The sequence below is a fragment of the Peromyscus leucopus genome, chromosome X, assembly GCF_004664715.2.
Source record: "Peromyscus leucopus breed LL Stock chromosome X, UCI_PerLeu_2.1, whole genome shotgun sequence".
Taxonomy (NCBI): Eukaryota; Metazoa; Chordata; class Mammalia; order Rodentia; family Cricetidae; genus Peromyscus; species Peromyscus leucopus.
In genome coordinates this window covers 5,341,381-5,361,309 of record NC_051083.1, presented here as the reverse complement: position 1 = coordinate 5,361,309, position 19,929 = coordinate 5,341,381, and the positions used below count along the sequence as shown (strand labels likewise).

Sequence of the window (19,929 nt, the reverse complement as noted above, 5' to 3'; positions counted from 1 at the left end):
GTGAATATCTAATTAAAAGACTAGCATGGGGAGCTGGAGAGATGGCTCAGAGGTTAAGAGCACTGACTGTTCTTCCAGAGGACCTGAATTCAATTCCCAGCAACCACATGGTGGCTCACAACCATCTGTAATGAGATCTGGCGCCCTCTTCTGGTGTGCAGTTAGTTATACATGCTGTATACATAATAAATAAATAAATCTTAAAAAAAAGAGTTCTTTAAAAAAAAAAAAAAGACTAGCATGGTCGGGTGGTGATGGCACAGGTCTTTAATACCAGCACTTGGGAGGCAGAGACAGGCAGATCTCTGAGTCTGGGGCCAGCCTGGTCTACAGAGTGAGTTCCAGGACAGGCTCCAAAGCTACACAGAGAAACCCTGTCTCAGGGGTGGGGGTGGGGGGGAAGACTAGCATAATGGCCAATATCTATAATCCCAGCATCAAAGTAAGATGTGAGGATCACAAGATCAAGGCAGGATCAGGTAATTGTCTTAAAAACCAAAAGAAGAAATTTAAGAAAGAACGTAGGAAGGAAAGAGCGTGGTTTGCTGCTCATTTTCATCAAAGTATGTTTATAACTTTTTTTTCCCCATCAGCAGTGTGCTGGAAAACACAAGTTATTTATACCAGAGGCTGTTAGCAGTTTATCACTTTTGGCTATTACCTTTTATGGTGGTTGTGGAGATTGAGGGAGATTCAAGTCTCTTTCCTAGCGGTTCTGGCCCAATTACAGGGTACTTTATCATCTTGACTCCTTCCTCCCGTCTTCTCCAATGGTATCGTCCACTCGGACCAATACTGCCTTCCTTGCCTGACTTTACCCCCTCATCCCAGTGGTACCTTTCAAGATGGAGATTGTACCATCTTGACTCCTACCGGCTCTTGCTCAATTTGTCTCTATATTAGATTAGGATACAACTCGGTGCTCACGGAATAAGGGGTTTCCTTTTGCTTAGCTAAACTCTGAACATGCACAGACCTACAGAGTGCAGTTCCTAAGACGAGCTTCTTCCGGCAGCTTGCCTACGAGAGGGACGTGAACGCCCCGCCCCCGCCTCGCCTTCTGAGAACCGCCAGCTGTACGGAATAGGTGTCAAGATGGCGGCCCTCACAGAGAACTGTCTTGGCGCGGCCATGCTTGTCTTCTGATAACGTCACCCACAGCCTAAGTCTCTGCAGATCCCTAAATGCTCCTTGTTCAGTGTGAGTAGACTGCAATCATTCAGCCCTTATGATTGTGTGCAAAAATCAAAGGCTCTAGAAGGTGCAATAACCGGGCAAGGACAGGAAACGGAAATGCGGTTTAAGTCTCTTGGCGCGCAGCGCTAAAGTGAGTGCTAGAGGGTTTATGGCGTGCAAGTCACTCAGCTGATTTTCAAATGATGTCTTTGTTGCATTTGTATGTGTGTGTGTTGGGAGGTGAGGAACTGCCAATTTTTGATGACATTGGTGGGGAATGAAAGCGAATGGGAGTCTGTGTGGATCAGGAACAAGGACCTCTGGGTTAGCTTCAAACATCTTGTCTCGATACTGTGTTTGGATTTTTCTTCATCAGTCTCTACAGAAGCATGCTACTTTGTTGATCCTCTTTGATGTGCTTTTGTTTTCTTTCCCTCCCTTCCTCCCTCCCTCCCTCCCTTCCTTCCTTTTTGAGACTGATTCTCAGTGCTGCCATGCCTGGCAAGCCTCTATTTTCTGTTTCCCTAAATTTTGACTCTTAGCTGTACTATTTTAATCTTTTGCTAACTTATAAATTGAGTGTCAATTATGAATGTTTTGCCTGAATGTATGTCTGTGGATCATGTGCACCTTTGGTGCCTCAAGAGTCCAGAAGAGGGTGTCAGATCCCCCTGGGACTGGAGTTACAGGCAGTTGGGAGCCACCTGTGTGTGCTCCCTGTGGAAGAGCAGCCAGTGCTCTTAACCACTGAGCCAACTCTCCTGCCCCCAGCTCATTTTTTGTTTTTAAAGAGTAGACTTCTATAATTGCATAGGTCCAGCTCCTGTAGCAAGTTTATTCTTTTTTAAGGTCTAAAAAAAGATTTATTTTATTTTTAATTTTGTATATTTGTCTGTGTAAATGTATGCCATATGTCTGCAGGTGCTCTCAGAGACCAGCTGGATTTACAGGAACTGATTTCTAGGTTATCTAGATGAGCACTGAGTACTCTTTTTTTTTTTTTTTTTTTTTGATTTTTCGAGACAGGGTTTCTCTGTATAGCTTTGCGCCTTTCCTGGGACTCACTTGGTAGCCCAGGCTGGCCTCGAACTCACAGAGATCCGCCTGGCTCTGCCTCCCGAGTGCTGGGATTAAAGGCGTGCGCCACCACCGCCCGGCCAAGCACTGAGTATTCTTAACAGCCATTTTAAGAGCAAGTGCTCTTAACTGCTGAGCCATTTCTCCAGCCCTGCAAATTTATTGCTATTTTATTATTTATAATAATATCATAATATTTAAGCATTATTTATTATATGTATTGCTATTTTATGAATGGATTTTAAAAATCATTTACATTTTCCCATAACTATTATTGAGAAAAAAAATGCTCTTCTAGCCAGGTGATGGTGGTGTATACTTTTAATCCCAGCACTTAGGAGGCAGAGGCAGGAGGATTTCTGTGAGTTTGAAGCTAGCCTGATCTACAGAGGGAGTTCTAGGACAGCCAGGGCTACACGGAGAAACACTGTTTGGAAAAACAAAAAAACAAAATAACAACAAAAAAAACATGCTCTTCTAATATTATCTTGTATCAGTTCTTTATCAGTATAAATTAGGAGTCCTAGTAGCCTTTCAGCAGAGCCTGCTAGATAATCTCAGCACTAAAAAGGCAAATGCAGGAGGATCACCACAAGTTCCAGGCCTGATTGGTTTACATTAGTGAGTTCTAGGCCAGCCAGGGCTATGTATTAAAGACCCTGTCCAAAAGGAAAAAGAAAAAAAAATCATGGAGCTAGAGAGGTTCAGCCATTAAAAGCACTTGATGCTCATGCAGAGGACCTGGGTTTGGTTCCCAGCATCTACATGCAGCTCACAGGGGTTCTGATGCCCTATTCTAGCCTCTGTGGGCACTGTACACATATGTACATGCATACATGCAAATAAATAATCATACACATAAAATAAAAATAAATAAAAGATCATATTGTCACAGAAAGCTACAATTATAATTCTCAATATTTACTCTGATCATATCATATAGAATTTACAAAACAATGTTGAGTTCTAGTGGACATCTCTTTTTTTTTTTGTTGGTGGGTTTTCTTTGTCCCGCCAGTCAGTTCTGTCCTGCCAGTTGGCTCCCCAAATAACCACACAGAGACTTATTATTAATTATAAATACTTGACCAATAGGTTAGGCTTGTTACTAACTGGGTCTTTCAACTTAAATTAACCCACATTTTCTACCACTTGGCAGTACCTTTTTTTAGTACAGCATGTTCATCTCCTGCTTTCTCTGCATCTGAGTGGCGACCCACATTTCTTCTTCCTAGTGTTCTCCCAGTTTGGCTTTCCTGCCTAATCTCTATCTGCCTAGCTAGATAAAGTTAGCCCTTTATTAAACCAGTGAGAGCAATACACATTCAGAGTGTACAAAAGAATTATTCCACAGCATTTTTTATTTGTTGTTTTTTGAGACATGGTCTCATTATACAGACCTGATTCACCTAGAATTTGCTATGTGGATCAGTTGCTCTCAAACACATGGAAATCTGCCTGTCTCTGCCTCCTGAGAGCTGGGATTAAAGACACGTGTCACCAGCCAGGCGGTGACATGTGTCATCAGCCCTGTCTCAAAAAACAAAAACAAAAACAAAAAAACAAAAACAAAAGATATGTGCCACCATTCCTGGCCTGGTCATTAATTCGTCAACTAACAGGTTAATGAATTGCAGTGCTGGGGATAAAACTCAGGGCCTTATGTGTAATACGATAATGCTGTACTGTATTGAACTACATTGCAGCTCATTAAAAACACCAAATAAAAAACTTCTTTAATTGTGTAAGTCCATCCACTTTAGAAGTTTATTCTTTTTTTAAAGTAAGTGTGTGTGTGTGTGTGTGTGTGTGTGTGTGTATTGTTAGGAATTGAATCCAGGGCCTCATGCTGACTGACCTATACCTTCAACCCTATTTACTAATTTTACTAACAGTAGCTCATCATTCTGCTTTTTGGGCAATGTTTCATAAGTAATTTTTGCTTCATATGAGTTACTTAGCTCTTACCTGATTTTAGTTGAAAATTTTAAAGATTTATTTACTTATTATGTATACAGTGTTTTGCTTGCACGCCAGAAGAGGGCACCAGGTCTCATTATAGATGGTTGTGAGCCACCATGTGATTGCAAGTAATTGAACTTAGGACCTCCTGAAGAGCAGCCAGTGCTCTTAACTAATGAGCCATCTCTCCAGCCTTTTGTTTGTTTATTTTTTTTTTTTTTTTTTTTTTTTTTTTTTTTTGGTTTTTCGAGACAGGGTTTCTCTGTCTAGCTTTGCGCCTTTCCTGGAACTCACTTGGTAGCCCAGGCTGGCCTCGAACTCACAGAGATCCACCTGGCTCTGCCTCCCGAGTGCTGGGATTAAAGGCGTGCGCCACCACCGCCCGGCTTGTTTATTTTTTTAAGACAGTGTCTCACTATGTAGCTCTGGCTGCTCTGGAACTCACTATGTAGATCAAGTTGACCTTAAATTCACAGAGATCTATCTGCCTGCCTCTCCCACCCTAGTGCTGGGATTAAAGGCAGGCACTACCATGCCCGCCTTAGTTTGAACTTTTATTAGTAGTTATGGTTGCTGAATTGTATAAGATGCTTTATTTTTATTTATGTTTTTTTGAGACATGGTTTCTCTGTGTAGCTTTGGAGCCTGTCTTGGAACTCACTCTGTAGCCCAGGCTGGCCTCGAATTCACAGAGATCCGTCTGCCTGTGCCTCCCAAGTGCTGGGATTTAAGACGTGTGCCACCACCGCCTGGCTTCTTGCTAGATCTTATAACTTAATTTAACCTGTTTCTCTTCACCTGTATTTTGTCTCAGGGCTTTTTACCTTTCTTTCATTCTGTATGCCCTACTATGTGTCTGTCTGTCTGGCAGCTGCTTGGCTGGCTAACCCTGGCATCTCTCTCTCTTTCTCCCTCATTCTGTCTCCTTTCACTTCTCTTCCTCCTCCTACTTATTTTCTCTGCTGCCAGCCCCACTTATCCCTCTACTGCCTAGCTATTGACCAATCAGCTTTTTATTAGACCAATCAGGTGCCTTAGGCAGGCAGAGTAAAACAGCAACGCATCTTTACATTATTAAACAAATGCAGCATAAACAAAAGTAACACACCTTTACATAATGAAAGTAATATTCTACAACATAAACAAATGTAACACATCTTTACATAGTTAAAGTAATATTCCACACTTCCTCCTTTTGGTCTAAGTAAAAGGGAAGAGTTTTTTTTTTCTTCATTTTTTTTATTTTTATTTTTATTTTACAACACCATTCAGTTCCACATAATAGCCACAGATTCCCTTGTTCTCCCCCTCTCGTCCCCCTCCCCCTCCCCCCAGCCCACCCCCCATTCCCACCTCCTCCAGATCAAGGTCTCCCCCGAGGACCGAGATCAACCTGGTAGACTCAGTCCAGGCAGGTCCAGTCCCCTCCTCCCAGACCGAGCCAAGCATCCCTGCATAAGTCCCAGGATTCAAACAGCCAACTCATGCAACGAGCCCAGGACCTGGCACCACCGCACAGCTGCCTCCCAAACAGATCAAGCCAAATGACTGTCTCACCCATTCAGAGGGCCTGATCCAGTTGGGGGCCCCTCAGCCTTTGGTTCATAGTTCATGTGCTTCCATTCATTTGGTTATTTGTCCCTGTGCTTTATCCAACCTTGGCTTCAACAATTCTCGCTCATATAAACCCTCCTCTTTCTCACTAATTAGACTCCCAGTGCTCCACCAGGGGCCCGGCCGTGGATGTCTGCATCCAGATTCCTCAGTCCTTGGATGGGGTTTATGGCACAACTATCAGGGTGTTTGGCCATCTAAAAGGGAAGAGTTTTAACTTTAACATAGTAAAACTATATACAATGAGAACAATTATCAAGCAAGAATTATATTTATAATATCTAGTTCATTTGCATTTGGCAAATTCAGAGAAAATACTCTGTTATCTGTCCTATCTTGGTGAGTCCTAAGTTTTGTACCTAATTTATCTTCTATCATAACTAAGGAAAACTGTAGCTATAACTATCTAGTCTTCAACTCCATCAAAAACTCTAAAAAGGATATAATATTACCTGAGTAAACAGAAAACACAGATCAAGCAACTTCCAAAACCATAGAAATGACAGAGACATCTGGCTGCCTGGACACTCTAAGTTTCCTCTGCAACACTGAGGCACCCATCTTCAACCTACATGCCTAGAATATCTTGTAGACTTTTCTATGAAGAAGGAATTTTGAAGGACTGTCCCTGCCTTGTCTTAGCAAACTTTGGCAGTCTTTTTCCTTTGTGTCCTGCAGAATATCTGACAGACTTCTCTATGAAGCAGGAATTTTGAAGGACTGTCCTGCCTTGTCTTGGCAGCTTTTGGCAGTCACTTTTCTTTGTGTCCTGCATGTCCAGTTTGGACGGTATACCATTGTAAGGTTTTTTTTTTTACTCTTTGATCTTTGGGGTCTGCCATCCAGCTCCCAAATAAATACATGGAGACTTATTCTTTCTTATGAAGAATAAGAAAAATACCCTCTTAGTCAAGAGTAGTTTGCCTTATCTAGGCCCTTCAATTGGAATGATGGTCTCTTCTTTTTGGGACCCCCTGTCTCAGGAAAAAAATACTGGGTTCACATGAGTAAAGTCTCTGAAAAGACCCTGAGTTGCTTCTAGCTGCAGCTGACAGCCTGGCTGGGTCAGGGCAGGGGAGTGCAGCTCCTAATGGATGCACCAGAGAATAATGGGCTCAGCTCATTCTGTTGAGTGTGAATATTGTAATCCACCCACAGTAAATCTCAGTTGGTGGTGTTTAGCTCTGTGAGGTCAGTGTGTGAAATGACATGGTGTGGTGGTTTGGGTGAGAATGGCCCCCAGAGGCACATATATTTGAATGTTTGGTCCCCAATTGAGGTGTGGCCTTGCTGCAATAGGTGTGGTCTTGTTGAAGGAGGTTGTGGCACTGGGAGTGGGATTTGAGGTTTCCACACCAGGTCCAACTTCTGGTTCTGTAGGCAACTTTCAGATCAGTGGGAGCTTTCAGCTACTGCTCAAGTGCTGTACCAGCCTGCTGCCATGCTCACCACCAAGATGTTCATGGTCTAGCCCTCTGAAACTGTAAGCAAGCCTCAGTTAAATGCTTTACTCTATGAGTTGCCTGGGTCATGATGTGTCCTTACAGAAATAGAACAGTAACTAAGACACATGGATGGTGTTGTTTTAGGGTTTCTTTCTTCTGCCTCTGTGGACTCATTGAACTTTACAACTTACTAGAGGCTTGCAGAATCTTCTACACTCTTCAGCTCTTCAGCTTTGGAAGTAGGGGCTGAGGTCCTGGGTGAACATGTCAGCGAATGAGAAATCACCCCAGAGATTTCCTGCCTTGATTTCAGAAGAACCCGGTAGATCAGCTGAGGTAAGATGTCCCCCCCCCATTTTTTTTTATTTTCTTTTTCTTCTTTTTCAGTGCTGGGGGTGAAGCCCAGGACTGTAGGCAGGTTCTAGAAATGTTCTACAACCCTGCTGCATTCTTGGGCTTGTTGTTTCTTTAGCTGTTTTTTTTGTTTTGTTTTGTTTTTCAAGACAGGGTTTCTCTGTGTAGCAGTCCTGGCTGTCCTGAAACTTGCCCTATAGGCCAGGCTGGCCTCGAACTCACAAAGATCCACCTGCTTCTGCCTTCCAAGTGCTGGGATTAAAGGCGTGTGCCACCACCACCTGGCTTGTTTTGTTTTCAAGTAGAACTCTGTTGTAGGATATTAGTACACTATGTAAAGATGTATTGCTGTGATTGGTGTAATAAAAAGGTGAATGGCCAATAGCTAGGCAGAAGGTGTAAGTGGGACTTCCAGGCAGAGAGAGAACTCTGGGAAGAAGAAAGGTAGAGTTGCCAGACAGACACAGAGGAAGCAGGGTGGGAAGTATGGAGATGAGGTAATGAGCCACGAGGAAGAACGTAGATTAAAAAATATGGGTTAAGTTATAAGAACTAGTTAGGAACAGGACTAAGCCAAGGCTGAGCTTTCATAATTAATAAAAAGTCTCCATGTCATTATTTGCGGGATGGCAGTCCCAACAAAAAAGTACCACTACATTTATCACTCCAACATGGGGCATGACCACAAAGAGAAGTCACGCCAGCAGGCACCACTGCAGTCGCCACCTGGGCCTCTCTGTGAGCACTCACAACAGTTGGTTGCCATTCATGGGGACTCAGGAAAGTGGGCTTAGCAACTTCCCAGAACTTTGGTGGTAAATGTGACTCCCACTTGCATGAGACTAGGCTCCCAGGGAACTGAGGGGAGTGAAGCCAGCCACCAGAGGTGCACAGTGGAAGCCCTAACTACCACCTAACAGTTTAAGATTTGTCTCATGTGGTCAGAAAATGTGTAAGTACTAAAGCCAGGTCCAGACACAGAAATCCTCTAAAAAGGTACAGTATACTTAAAAAATGTGCTTAAGTGCTGAAGAAAGAAAAGAAAATGGGTGTAAACAGTCATAAAAAAATAAATAGCTTAAAAATAAAAAAGTAAAGTCTTTAAAGAGAGAGTAAAGTAATATATGTTTAAAAAAAATCCACATAAGGATGGGAAATACCATAACATAGGGCATGTGGATCATATATAGTGCTTTGTTAACTTTAAATATTTTAAATGCTAATAAGCAAAAATGACAGCTACTGAGAGACATTGGATTGTGAAAAGAGCTGCTAAATTAAACCAGCCTGTATATTTTGGGGATGTTTTAACTTTAAAATGGAAGTCAGAAAATATGTTGTATTGGGGGAGAGGTTTTGCTTTTGTTTTCATAGGAAACAAAAAGCTATAGATTTCTTCAAAGTTAATAAAGATCCGATTTGATTAGGAAAGACCTTCTGAGGATCTTAGCTGCAGACATAAGGGAGGAAAGCAGAAAAGACTATAGGACAGGTGACATGTATGCTGATCTCTGCATGGGAATAGCTCTGAGACTGGATGAGACATGATAAATCTTGTTAGCTACAGAGTCCTCATGACTTATTATTACATGCCACCCTTTCAAATGGCATGGATAGAGAGCTATATTACAGTTTGGTTATGTAGTTGAAATGGACTTATAAAGTTGACAGATGCCTTTTATCTGCTCAAACATAGAACAAAAATCATCTATAGCTGACTTCTACACACTGCTCATTCTATACTTGTGTTCATACAGATATATATGTTACCTTTAAAAGTTTGTGTATTTTCAGAAAAAGAAATGACCAGACACCAATAAAGACAAATAGCCCAGGTGATCCAGCCCCTTAGAATGCCTCTGTTGAAGTTTCCTCAAAATTCTGCATCTAGAACAACTTCAAAGCTGCTAGCTGGGAGGGTTCAGCCTCACAGACTACTCTAGCTAGGACTTCAGATAAGCCCTATACTTTTTCATTGCACAGAGACTGGACAACAAATGTTACATCTAGTTTTCCCAGGACTTGACCATTATCTCAAATTTTTCAGGTTTCCCTAAAGATGCCAATGCCCCCAGGCAACAGGAAGTAATTTAAAGAACATGATGTCCACATTCGCAAGAGGTGGGATAGGTGGTTTGGTCATTCTGTGGGTTATGGATGTTTGTCATCACTTAGGAGGGTTGGTTGCAAATTGGTACTGGTCATGGTAAGAGAGTAAACTAAGCAAGGAAGGTTAGATTCCTTTTTTTTCCTTTTTGAGACAGGGTTTCTCTGTGTAGCTTTGGAGCCTGTCCTGGAACTTACTCTGTAGATCAGGCTGGCCTCGAACTCACAGAGATCCGCCTGCCTCTGCCTCCCAAATGCTGGGATTAAAGGCGTGCACCACCTCCACCCAATGGGGAGGTTAGATTCAATGATCTCTTTCAGAAAAAAAATGGGGATATAGAAATTATAGAATTAAAGGTTAGATTATTGAATCTACTTTTAAACTAAAAAAGCAACTATTAATCTGAAATATTTTATATTGGTATGGATTTTTGTGTATTTATGCAAATTTAAGGGTGTTAGAACACACTCTATATATGTTTATACTCTTGTTTAAGGTATTGTACCTATACAGCTCATTTAAAAATGTGATGTAAAGTTCTAGTCTTTGGGAGCTATTTAGGATAATAAAGAAACACAGGTTAGTAGTTAGTCATCCATAACAATCAAACTTATAGTTATGTTAGGCATGCTTTCAAGGTCAAACAGATATATTTTACATAGATAGATGGTCTTCAAACCTACAGAATATAGCATTTAAGATGTTTTAATAACATAAGGCTTTTCATGACAATGAGACACCACTCCTGGCAGCACCAATTTACTTCAAAAAATGGATGATGGACATTGAAGAACTTCCATGTGGAGTTTGCTTTCTTTGTGACAAAGTTAGCCACTGGGCAAGAAACTGCCCTTGCCTTGACTGCTGACAGTATGCTGTCCAAATTCCACAAGCAAGACACAAAAGAAGGCAACTACTAAACTTTGCCAAGAGAAGGTAGGACAGTTCTTCAAAATTCCTGCTTCATAGAAAAGTCTATCAGGGGTTGGGGATTTAGCTCAGTGGTAGAGCGCTTGCCTAGCAAGCGCCAGGCCCTGGGTTCGATCCTCAGCTCCAAAAAAAAAGAAAAAAGAAAAAAAGAAAAGTCTATCAGATATTCGATGCCTTTAGGTTGAAGATGGATGCCCCAGTGTTGCAGAGGAAACTTGAGTGACTGTCGAGGCAGCCAACTGTTTCTGTCATTTCTTACAATTTTTGGAAGTCATTTGTTTGCACTTCCTGTTTACTCAGGTAATATTATAAACTTCTCAGGTCTCTTATGGTGTTGAAGATGAGATAATTATAGTTACAGCTTTCCTTGTTAACCAAATTCAGAAAAAAAAACTCACAAGAGATGTAAAGTATATAAGATTGAGAGACATGCCAGGCAGTGGTGGCGCACGCCTTTAATCCCAGCACTCGGGAGGCAGAGCCAGGCGGATCTCTATGAGTTCGAGGCCAGCCTGGTCTGCAGAGTGAGTTCCAGGAAAGGCGCAAAGCTACACAGAGAAACCCTGTCTCGAAAAACAAAAACAAAAAAGATTTAGAGACATAAAAGCTAAAGTTGTTTAAGAAAATGTTATAATGTCTAAAAGGATATTTTAAGGCTGGTAATATAAGATATGATAGAACGTGAATTATGTACAAAACTTTGGACTCACCAAAATAGGATAGATAATGAAGTATTTTCTCTGAATTTGCCAAGTGCAAATGGACTGGACATTGTGAATGTAATTCTTTTTTTTTTTTTTTTTTTTTTTTTGGTTTTTCGAGACAGGGTTTCTCTGTGTAGCTTTGCGCCTTTCCTGGGACTCACTTGGTAGCCCAGGCTGGCCTCGAACTCACAGAGATCCGCCTGGCTCTGCCTCCCAAGTGCTGGGATTAAAGGCGTGCGCCACCACCGCCCGGCTGTGAATGTAATTCTTACCTGATAATTGTTCTTACTGTATATAGTTTTTCTATGTTAGAGTTAAAACCTTTCCTTTTTATTTAGACAAAAGGGGAAATGTTGTGGGATATTTGTACACTGTGTGAAAATGTGTTGCTGTTATTGGTGTAATAAACTGAACAGCTAATAGCTAGGCAGGAGTTATAAGAGGGACTTCCAGGCAGAGAGAGAACTCTGGAAAGAAGAAAGGTGGTGTTGCTGGCAGACACAGAGAGGAAACAGGAAGTGCAAGATGAAAGAGAGATAACACCATGTGACAGAATGAAGATGACTATAAATGGGTTAATTTAAATTGAAAGAGTTAGTTGAGACAAGCCTAAGCTAAAGCCACCCTTTCATAATTAATAATAAGTTTCTGGGTCATTATTTGTGGGCTGGTGGTCCAAAGATAGTCCAACAAAAAAGCTTGCTAAAGAGCTCAGCATAGATTTATTAAAGAAAAGTGAAAAAGAACTCCCAAGGGTGAGAGGGGATACAATGGAGAATACTCTGTTTGGGGTTTTTGAGACAGGATCTTGCTATGTAGCCTTGGCTGGCCTTGAACTCATGGCATTCCTCTTGCCTCAGTCTCCAACGTGCTGGAATCACAAGTGTGTGCCACCATATCTGGGTATGTGTCTCTTTCGAAGTAATTATAGATTCAGTTGCAGTGTGTGGTTTACTCAGTTTCCCCTAGTAGTAAGCCTGTGAAACCTTTGTAGATCATTTCTTGGATTCTCACATACAGAACATTTCCATGGCCACAAGGATCTCTCCTTTTTTTCCCATGCTGGGGGAAGGAATCTATGTGAAGTCTATGCAAATACTCTATTACTGAACTGCACCTGTGTCTCTTATCTTTAAAAGCCAAGACCACTGGGCGGTGGCGGTGCACACCCATAATCCTAGCACTCGGGAGGCAGAGGCAGGTGGATCTCCATGAGTTTGAAGCCATCCTGGTCTACAAAGCGAGTTCCAGGACGGCCACAGTGGGTACACAGAGAAACCCTGTCTTGAGAAACTAAAAGAAAAAAGAGGGCATATATATGTATATATATAATAAAGTATTTATTTATTTTTAAAAAAGCCAAGACTACTTCCTTTCTGTCTCTCTTTTTTTTTCCAGAATGTAACAGCAAGGTTTATTCTGCAGATACAAGTCTAGACAGGGACTCATTCCTACACCCAATACAGTGAGGCAGGGAGGAGCCCCTCTTTCTTGGGGAAGTTAGTTTTTATAGGCAAAACCCATAAAATTTCTTAGAGGGGAGGGGGTTAGTACGGGTCCGTCCTTGATTGGTCCAGTTTTTCCTGGGCCTGGACTTTATCTTATTCTAGCTTATCTGTTTGCCCTGTCAGGAGTTTTACAACTCCTCTCCGGGGTCTGGTTATGTTATCTCCGGAGAGGGGCATCTTGTGGTTAATTGATTACCATTAGACATCCTGACTCTGTTCTTTTGTTCCTGGGGCTGGCGCCATCATTTCTGGGGGACTTGAAACTGGCCTGGGTCTATCTATATTGAGATATCTTTGTCTAAGGCCCCCTTTTTGAGACAATAGAGTGAGGATCTGGTTGTGCCTAGATCACAGTCCCCAAAGCCGCCACTGGAGACTTTAGGTACAGAATGCAAAAGTAAGGTGTTTTCTAAGTTTACAAGCCTCCAGGGAGGCTCCTTTCTGTCTCTTAATCCCTGACAACCATTAATGTGTTCTCTAATGCAGTACAGATGTATTATTTCAAGAATGTTATATAATCAGACCATGTACTATGTGCATTTTGGGGATTTACTCTTTTTGCTCTGAATAATTTTCTATAACTTCATACAGATTGCTGTATGTGACACATGTGACACAATAGATTGTTCATTTTTTTTTTTTTTTTGGTTTTACGAGACAGGGTTTCTCTGTGTAGCTTTGTGCTTTTCCTGGATCTCGTTCTGTAGACAAGGCTGGCCTCGAACTCACAAAGATTTGCCTGGCTCTGCCTCCCAAGTGCTGGGATTAAAGGCGTGCACTACCACTGCTGGGCGTTCATTCTTATTCTAAGTAATATTCCATGGTGTGGATAGAACACATTTTAGCCATTCCTTGGTTAAAGAATATCTTAGTTGTTTCTGTTGTACACTGCAAGGGAACAGTAGACTACTTGAGCTAGAGTACCGAGGAGACATAAAAGGTATATACTAGCTGGACGGTGGTGGCACACGCCATTAATTCCAGCACTCAGGAGGCAGAGGCAGGCAGATCTCTGTGAGTTTGAGGCCAGCCTGGGCTACAGAGTGAGTTCCAGGGAAGGCGAAAAGATATACAGAGAAAACCTGTCTCAAAAAAACCAAAAGAAAAAGAAAAAAAAAGGAATATACCTGTCATTTGCATTAAAGTGGGTGGAACTGAAGGACATTATGTTAAGTAAATAAGCCAGATGTAGGAATTCTACCTAGTCTCTTACATGTGGATGTTATAAAGGGTAATTGGAATGTACAATAGTGATTAATAGAGGCTGGGAAAGGTAGAGAGAAGAGTATATACAATGGAAGATAACATAGCCAGTACCCAAACACAATTAGATGGTAATCTTTCTTTAAAATTTTTTTTGCAGTTCTCAAACTTAATATTTAGCTGAGGACAACTTTGAACTTCTAATTTTCTTGCCTCTGCCTCCCGAGGATTACAGATATGTTAGGATTACAGATATGCATCACCACACCTGGTTTTATGGAGCACTGGGGATAGAACCCATGGCTTTGTGCATTTAAACAAGCCACATCCTAGACCCATAGCATACTTTTCTTGTCATACTGTAGTATATGTATTTTGATGAATTCACATTCTGTGTTCAAACCTTCCTGTCTTGTGATCTAACTCCATAGTCCCCAGGATATTATTATTGTTTTGAGATAGGGTCTCTATGTAGTTGAGACTGCCCTTGAACTCTTGATCCTTTTGCGTCTACCTTACAAGTGGTGGAATTATAGGTGTGGGAGACCACATTCAACATTTTCTTTGAGTCTCTGTATAGTACAGGTCAGCCTAGAATTATGTAGCTCAGGCTGGCCTCAAGCTCATATTCTTTCTTCATATATTATATATACACATATGTGATTTATCTTACACAGCTGGAGAGCAAACCTAGGACCTTCTACATTCTAGGCAAGCATCTTAGCATTGAGCTACATCCTCAGTCCTTTTCAGTTTCTCTATCTCTCTCTTTTTTTTTCCAAGACAGGGTTTCTCTGTGTAGTTTTGGAGCCTGTCCTGGATCTCGCTCTGTAGACCAGGCTGGCCTCGAACTCACAGAGATCTGCCTGGCTCTGCCTCCTGAGTGCTGGGATTAAAGGTGTGTGCCACCACTGCCCGGCCTCTTTTTCTTTTTTTGAATCTGAGTCTTGCTATACCGCCCAAGCTGGCCTGGAACTTACTATGTATATCCCACTCTGGCCTCAAACTCACAATCCTTCTGCCTCTGCCTCTTGAGTTCTAGGATTATAGGAGTGTGCCACTATACTTGGAAGCTTACTTTATATACTTAATTTTTAGTGTGTGTTTATGTGTGTTGCCATGGTGAATATGTAGAAGTCAAGAAGACAACCTGTGAGTTGGTTCTCTCCTTCTTCTGTGTGGGTTCAGGGAATGAATTCATTTTATTTTGGTTTGGTGGCAAAGGATCTTACCCACTGAGCAATCTTGCCAACCTTTTTTTATACATACATATATACATACATACACACATACAGTGTGTGTGTGTGCATGTCAAATTATCACATAGTACCAAGTAAGTTTGTACAAATAAAATAATATTCCTATGACATGTAAGGCTCCAAGTTGAAGACATAGCCCTAATACATGTGTGTGTGTGTATGTGTGTGTGTTTGTGTGTGTGTTTTGTTTTGTTTCGTTTCAGAGAAGGTTTCCTGTAAGACATGGACCAAGGTATCTAGCATGGCTCTTTCCATTCAGCTCCCAATGGGGCTGCATTGAGAAGATTAGTACCTATGTGTTCTCCCTAACGTGCCCCTGCTCTGATCACTGTAGACTGTCATTACAGGGATCTGTGTCATTTGAGGATGTGGCTGTGGATTTCACCCAACAAGAGTGGCACAGACTGGACTCTACCCAGAGGAACATGCACAAGGATGTGATGCTGGAGACCTACAGTCACTTGGCATCTGTGGGTGAGGATGAGTGTGTCTGGGTAACCCCTGGGAGCATATGGTTCCTGTCCTATATGCCACCACTGCAGTTTAGTGATATATTAGTTTTAGATTGAAGAGTTGAAGCTGAAAAAAAAAATAAAAAAAAGAGTTACAGCTGAATGATCAGTTTAGGGCTCCAGGAAGAATGTGTTCTCATGTCCCCAAATGTAAGGTTTAAATGGGCCCCTTCCTTGTGCAGCTCATGAAAGATGTACCTTCCTCCTCCATCAGATGCCCTAAAGCTCAAACTTCTTGGCCCATGTCCTGTGCCATTTCCCATTAACAGGCCTCTGCGTGGCCAAACCAGACATGATCTTTAAGTTGGAGAGAGGAGAAGAACTGTGGATATTAGAAGAGGAATCTTCAGGCTGTAATTACTCAGGTGAGTGCGCAAGAACCAGAAACACTGAACACATGGGAATCCAGATCCCAGGAATTTAGGTCAAAGGGCATCCTTATGTAATATTTTTCAGGAATCGTTTTAGAGCCTTGGGCTCTTTGAAATAAGGACAGAAAGTGTACATACTTCAGTAAATTAAATTACTAAACAAAATTATCTACCCCAATATTATGCTCACATCTTAGTACTAGTGTATTTTGATATTTATAATGTTATCTGTTGTACTTACTGATCTCTGCCTCATGTTAGAAATTTATTCTTCCATTTCTCATATTTTTGGTTGTGAGCCTAGCCTTTAACAGCTGAGCCACCTCTCCAGCCCTATCCTTCCATTTCTTAATTTGCTGTTGATGTCTTCTGATGTCAGGCATCTGTTCATATATTCAATTAATTATCTACCAAAACTTAAAGGGATGTCAAATGTGTGCTGGTCACATTCTAGGTACTGGGATCCAGCAGTGAATAAATAATATCTCTGTTCTCTTAGAGCTTGCAATCTAGTCAGGGAAGGCATCCAGAAACAAATAAATATGTAGTGTTTTGGTGTTTTGGATGATGAAAAGAAAAGCAGTCCAAATTAAGATAAACAGCCATTACTGTGCACTTTTAGGGACTATATCCAGGGAAAGGTTTTTGGTGAGGTCAACATTAGTGTACAAATGTCAGTGAAGTGAGAGACAGAGCTATGTATATTTGGTGTGTTCTAGGAAGAGAATTGTGAATGTTGATCCTTACCTGAGAAATGTATCCTGGGACTAGTAAAGAGGTCTGTGAATTAGCAAGGGGGCAAATTGTAGGTGGATTTCTTTTTTCTTTCCTTTTCTTTCTTCTCTTTTGTTGTTTTTCTGAGACAGGTCTCACCGTACAGCCCAAGTTGTCCTGAAAGTTGTGATCCTCCTGCTTCAGTCTCCCAATTACTGAGATTACTGGTTTGAATTACTGTGTCTAGCTCCAAATTATAACATTATAAGACTATGTTAAGTGTTTTATATTATGACAGGGGAAGCCATTTGGGGATTTTACATGAATGAATGACACACATCTTGTTTTTAAAGGACCTCTGTCTCTGCTGTCTGGCAACAGTTCAATTGGGGGTAATGCCCTTGTACTGGAGAATAACATTTTTCAGTATCAGAGTATTCAAACTTTGAATCAAAATGTTGATTATAACAGATGTGAGGAAGACTTCCATGAAGAAACAGGTTTTATTCAACATAAAAGGACTCATACCAGAGATAAAAACTTTGAATGTCATGAATGTGGAAAAGTATACTGCAGGAAATCTAACCTTGTTGAACATCTGAGAACACATACAGGGGAGAGGCCCTATGAGTGTGGTGAATGTACAAAGACTTTCAGTGCAAGGTCATACCTCATTGCTCATCAGAAAACTCACACGGGAGAAAAGCCCTTTGAATGTCATGAATGTAGAAAATCTTTTGGCAGGAAGTCACAACTCATTCTACATTGCAGAACACACACAGGAGAGAGGCCCTATGAATGTACTGAATGTGGGAAAACCTTTTCTGAGAAGGCAACCCTCACAATCCACCAGAGAACCCACACTGGTGAGAGGCCTTATAAATGCAATGAATGTGGTAAGACATTTCGTGTCAAGATATCTCTCACCCAGCACCTAAGAACTCACACAGGGGAGAAACCCTATGAATGTGGGGACTGTGGGAAAAACTTCCGAGCAAAGAAATCCCTAAACCAACATCAAAGAATTCACACAGGTGAGAAACCCTATGAGTGTGGAGAATGTGGGAAATTCTTCCGAATGAAAATGACTCTAAATAATCATCAAAGAACTCACACAGGTGAAAAACCCTATCATTGTAATGAATGTGGGAAAGCCTTCAGGGTACAGTCATCTCTGGGAATCCATCAGAGAATCCATACAGGAGAGAAGCCCTATGAATGTAATAAATGTGGAAATGCTTTCTATGTGAAAGCTCGTCTCATTGAGCATCAGCGTATTCATTCAGGAGAGAAACCCTATGAATGTAGTGACTGTGGGAAGATCTTTAGCATGAAGAAATCCCTTCGTCAACACAAGAAGACTCACACTGGTGAGAAGCCTTATGAATGTAGTGAATGTGGAAATGCTTTTTATGTGAAAGTGCGCCTCATTGAGCATCAGAGAATTCACACAGGAGAGAGGCCTTTTGAATGTCAGGAATGTGGAAAGGGCTTCTGTCGGAAATCCCACCTCACAGAACACCAGAGAACTCACTTGGGCCGATCCTTGCTTTGTGCATTGGAGAAAGCTTCTCCTTGAAGAGTCCCTCACTCCCAACACTGGGCCAAGCCCCTAGGGGCATCTAATCAAGCAGAACATGCAAAGCACATTTGCCACTGTTTGGTACTTAGACTGGTATAAAAATGTGTCTGCTCCCTTTAGAGAATAGCTTAGTATTGCTTGCTTTTTTTTTTGGAGACACTTTGTAGCCCAGGCTGGCCTTGAACTTTTGCCAGTCTTCTGAGTGCTTTGACAACAGGTGGGCAAAACAGTCTGTCTGTCTTTTTTCATTTGTATTTCTCAATTTAGTGATGAAGTTGAACATATTGTGTGATGATTAGCCATTTGAATATTTTTTTAAATCTGTACTGATTGCTTATATCCTTTGTTCACTGTTTCCTAATGAGAACTTTATCTTACTCTCTGGTTTAAATGTTGTTGTTGGTGTTATTGTTTAACATGTAAGCATATAAAGTCCTCATTCATGTGTTAAAATATCTTCTCTCAGATTACTCAGCTGGTTTTTCAATTTTGTTAACTCTTTTCTTGCACTAAAGTTTTATGTTTAAGCTATTGTCTGTTTTAAGGTGGTAATATTTATTTATACTTCCTCAAACATTTAAAATTTGAATCTACTGTGAGATTTTTTTGATATAGTATGGAGTCTGCAATGTATAATACTATTTTGTCTTGTTAATTTTTTTTTACAGAAATTGTGTCACATTGTAGTTAAATGCTTAGCAAGTTGGCTTGTTTTCAATTGACGTTACCTTCCTAAGATCTGTCCCTGTTGGTAACTTTAAGTCTTGTGCCAGTTATTAAGCTATTCTGTTCTTACTGTAAGTCCACCCTTCTAGAGTGTGCTTTGTTACTCTGAAACATATTCTGCCTTGTCAACTGCTACCTTTTGGAACTTGGCTAATAAGATTCTGGATACAGCCAGCCTGTGGTGGCACATGCCTTTAACCCCAGCACTCAGGAGGCAAAGGCAGGTAGATCTCTGAGTTTGAGGCCATGCTGGTCTACAAAACCTAGGACAGCCAGGGCTACATGAAGAAACCCTGTCTTGGAAAAAAAAAGGAAAAAGGAAAAAAAAGATACTAGATATATACTTTGGGCTAAAGACGAAGGGATCTTTTCCCCTTCCCATGAGCTCCTTGTTCATCCAAATGTTTCCCCAGAAACACTACACAGGGACAAAGGAGTTCCTGTTGGCAGTTTCATCAGATGCTCAACTCTGAAAGAAACAGCCTTGTGGTATTGCATCTTCTTGAGATAAGCATCAGCTGAATGATGTCACCACCTTAGACCTGTGAGCCCTAGCAATGTAGGACCCCTCCCATACCCTTCTAATTATTATTATTTTTTAATTAAAGATAGGGTCTCATTTTATAGCACAGGCTGGCTTAGAACTCAGGATCATCCTGTAGCTATCTCCCTTCCAAGTCTTGGT

The 19,929-nt window shown here is 41.2% G+C and overlaps 1 protein-coding gene across 4 annotated transcripts; it reads left to right on the top strand.

Annotated features, from left to right (window-relative positions):
* The first annotated feature begins 841 nt into the window (after window positions 1-841).
* Znf157 (zinc finger protein 157) lies at window positions 842-19,496 on the top strand. Of its 4 annotated transcripts, none has more exons than XM_028884874.2 (5): window positions 842-1,200; window positions 7,419-7,610; window positions 15,687-15,813; window positions 16,121-16,216; window positions 17,290-19,496. In XM_028884874.2, exons 2-5 carry the CDS (start codon window positions 7,539-7,541, stop codon window positions 18,513-18,515), a joined length of 1,521 nt encoding a protein of 506 aa, XP_028740707.1. In that variant the 5' UTR covers window positions 842-1,200; window positions 7,419-7,538; the 3' UTR covers window positions 18,516-19,496. The 4 variants fall into 4 exon arrangements, with proteins under 4 accessions (XP_028740707.1, XP_028740699.1, XP_028740717.1 ...); XM_028884866.2 differs by having other exon boundaries at window positions 842-1,327; XM_028884884.2 differs by lacking the exons at window positions 842-1,200; window positions 7,419-7,610 and having other exon boundaries at window positions 15,342-15,813; window positions 16,066-16,216.
* The last annotated feature ends 433 nt before the right edge of the window (window positions 19,497-19,929 follow it).

Excerpts from the sequence above, each read along its gene's own strand:
- Znf157 (XM_028884874.2), top strand. The coding sequence starts at position 7,539 with ATGTCAGCGAATGAGAAATCACCCCAGAGATTTCCTGCCTTGATTTCA. Across the intron at positions 15,814-16,120 it reads CAGTCACTTGGCATCTGTGG|GCCTCTGCGTGGCCAAACCA; the intron begins GTGAGGATGAGT and ends TCCCATTAACAG. Across the intron at positions 16,217-17,289 it reads TTCAGGCTGTAATTACTCAG|GACCTCTGTCTCTGCTGTCT; the intron begins GTGAGTGCGCAA and ends TTGTTTTTAAAG.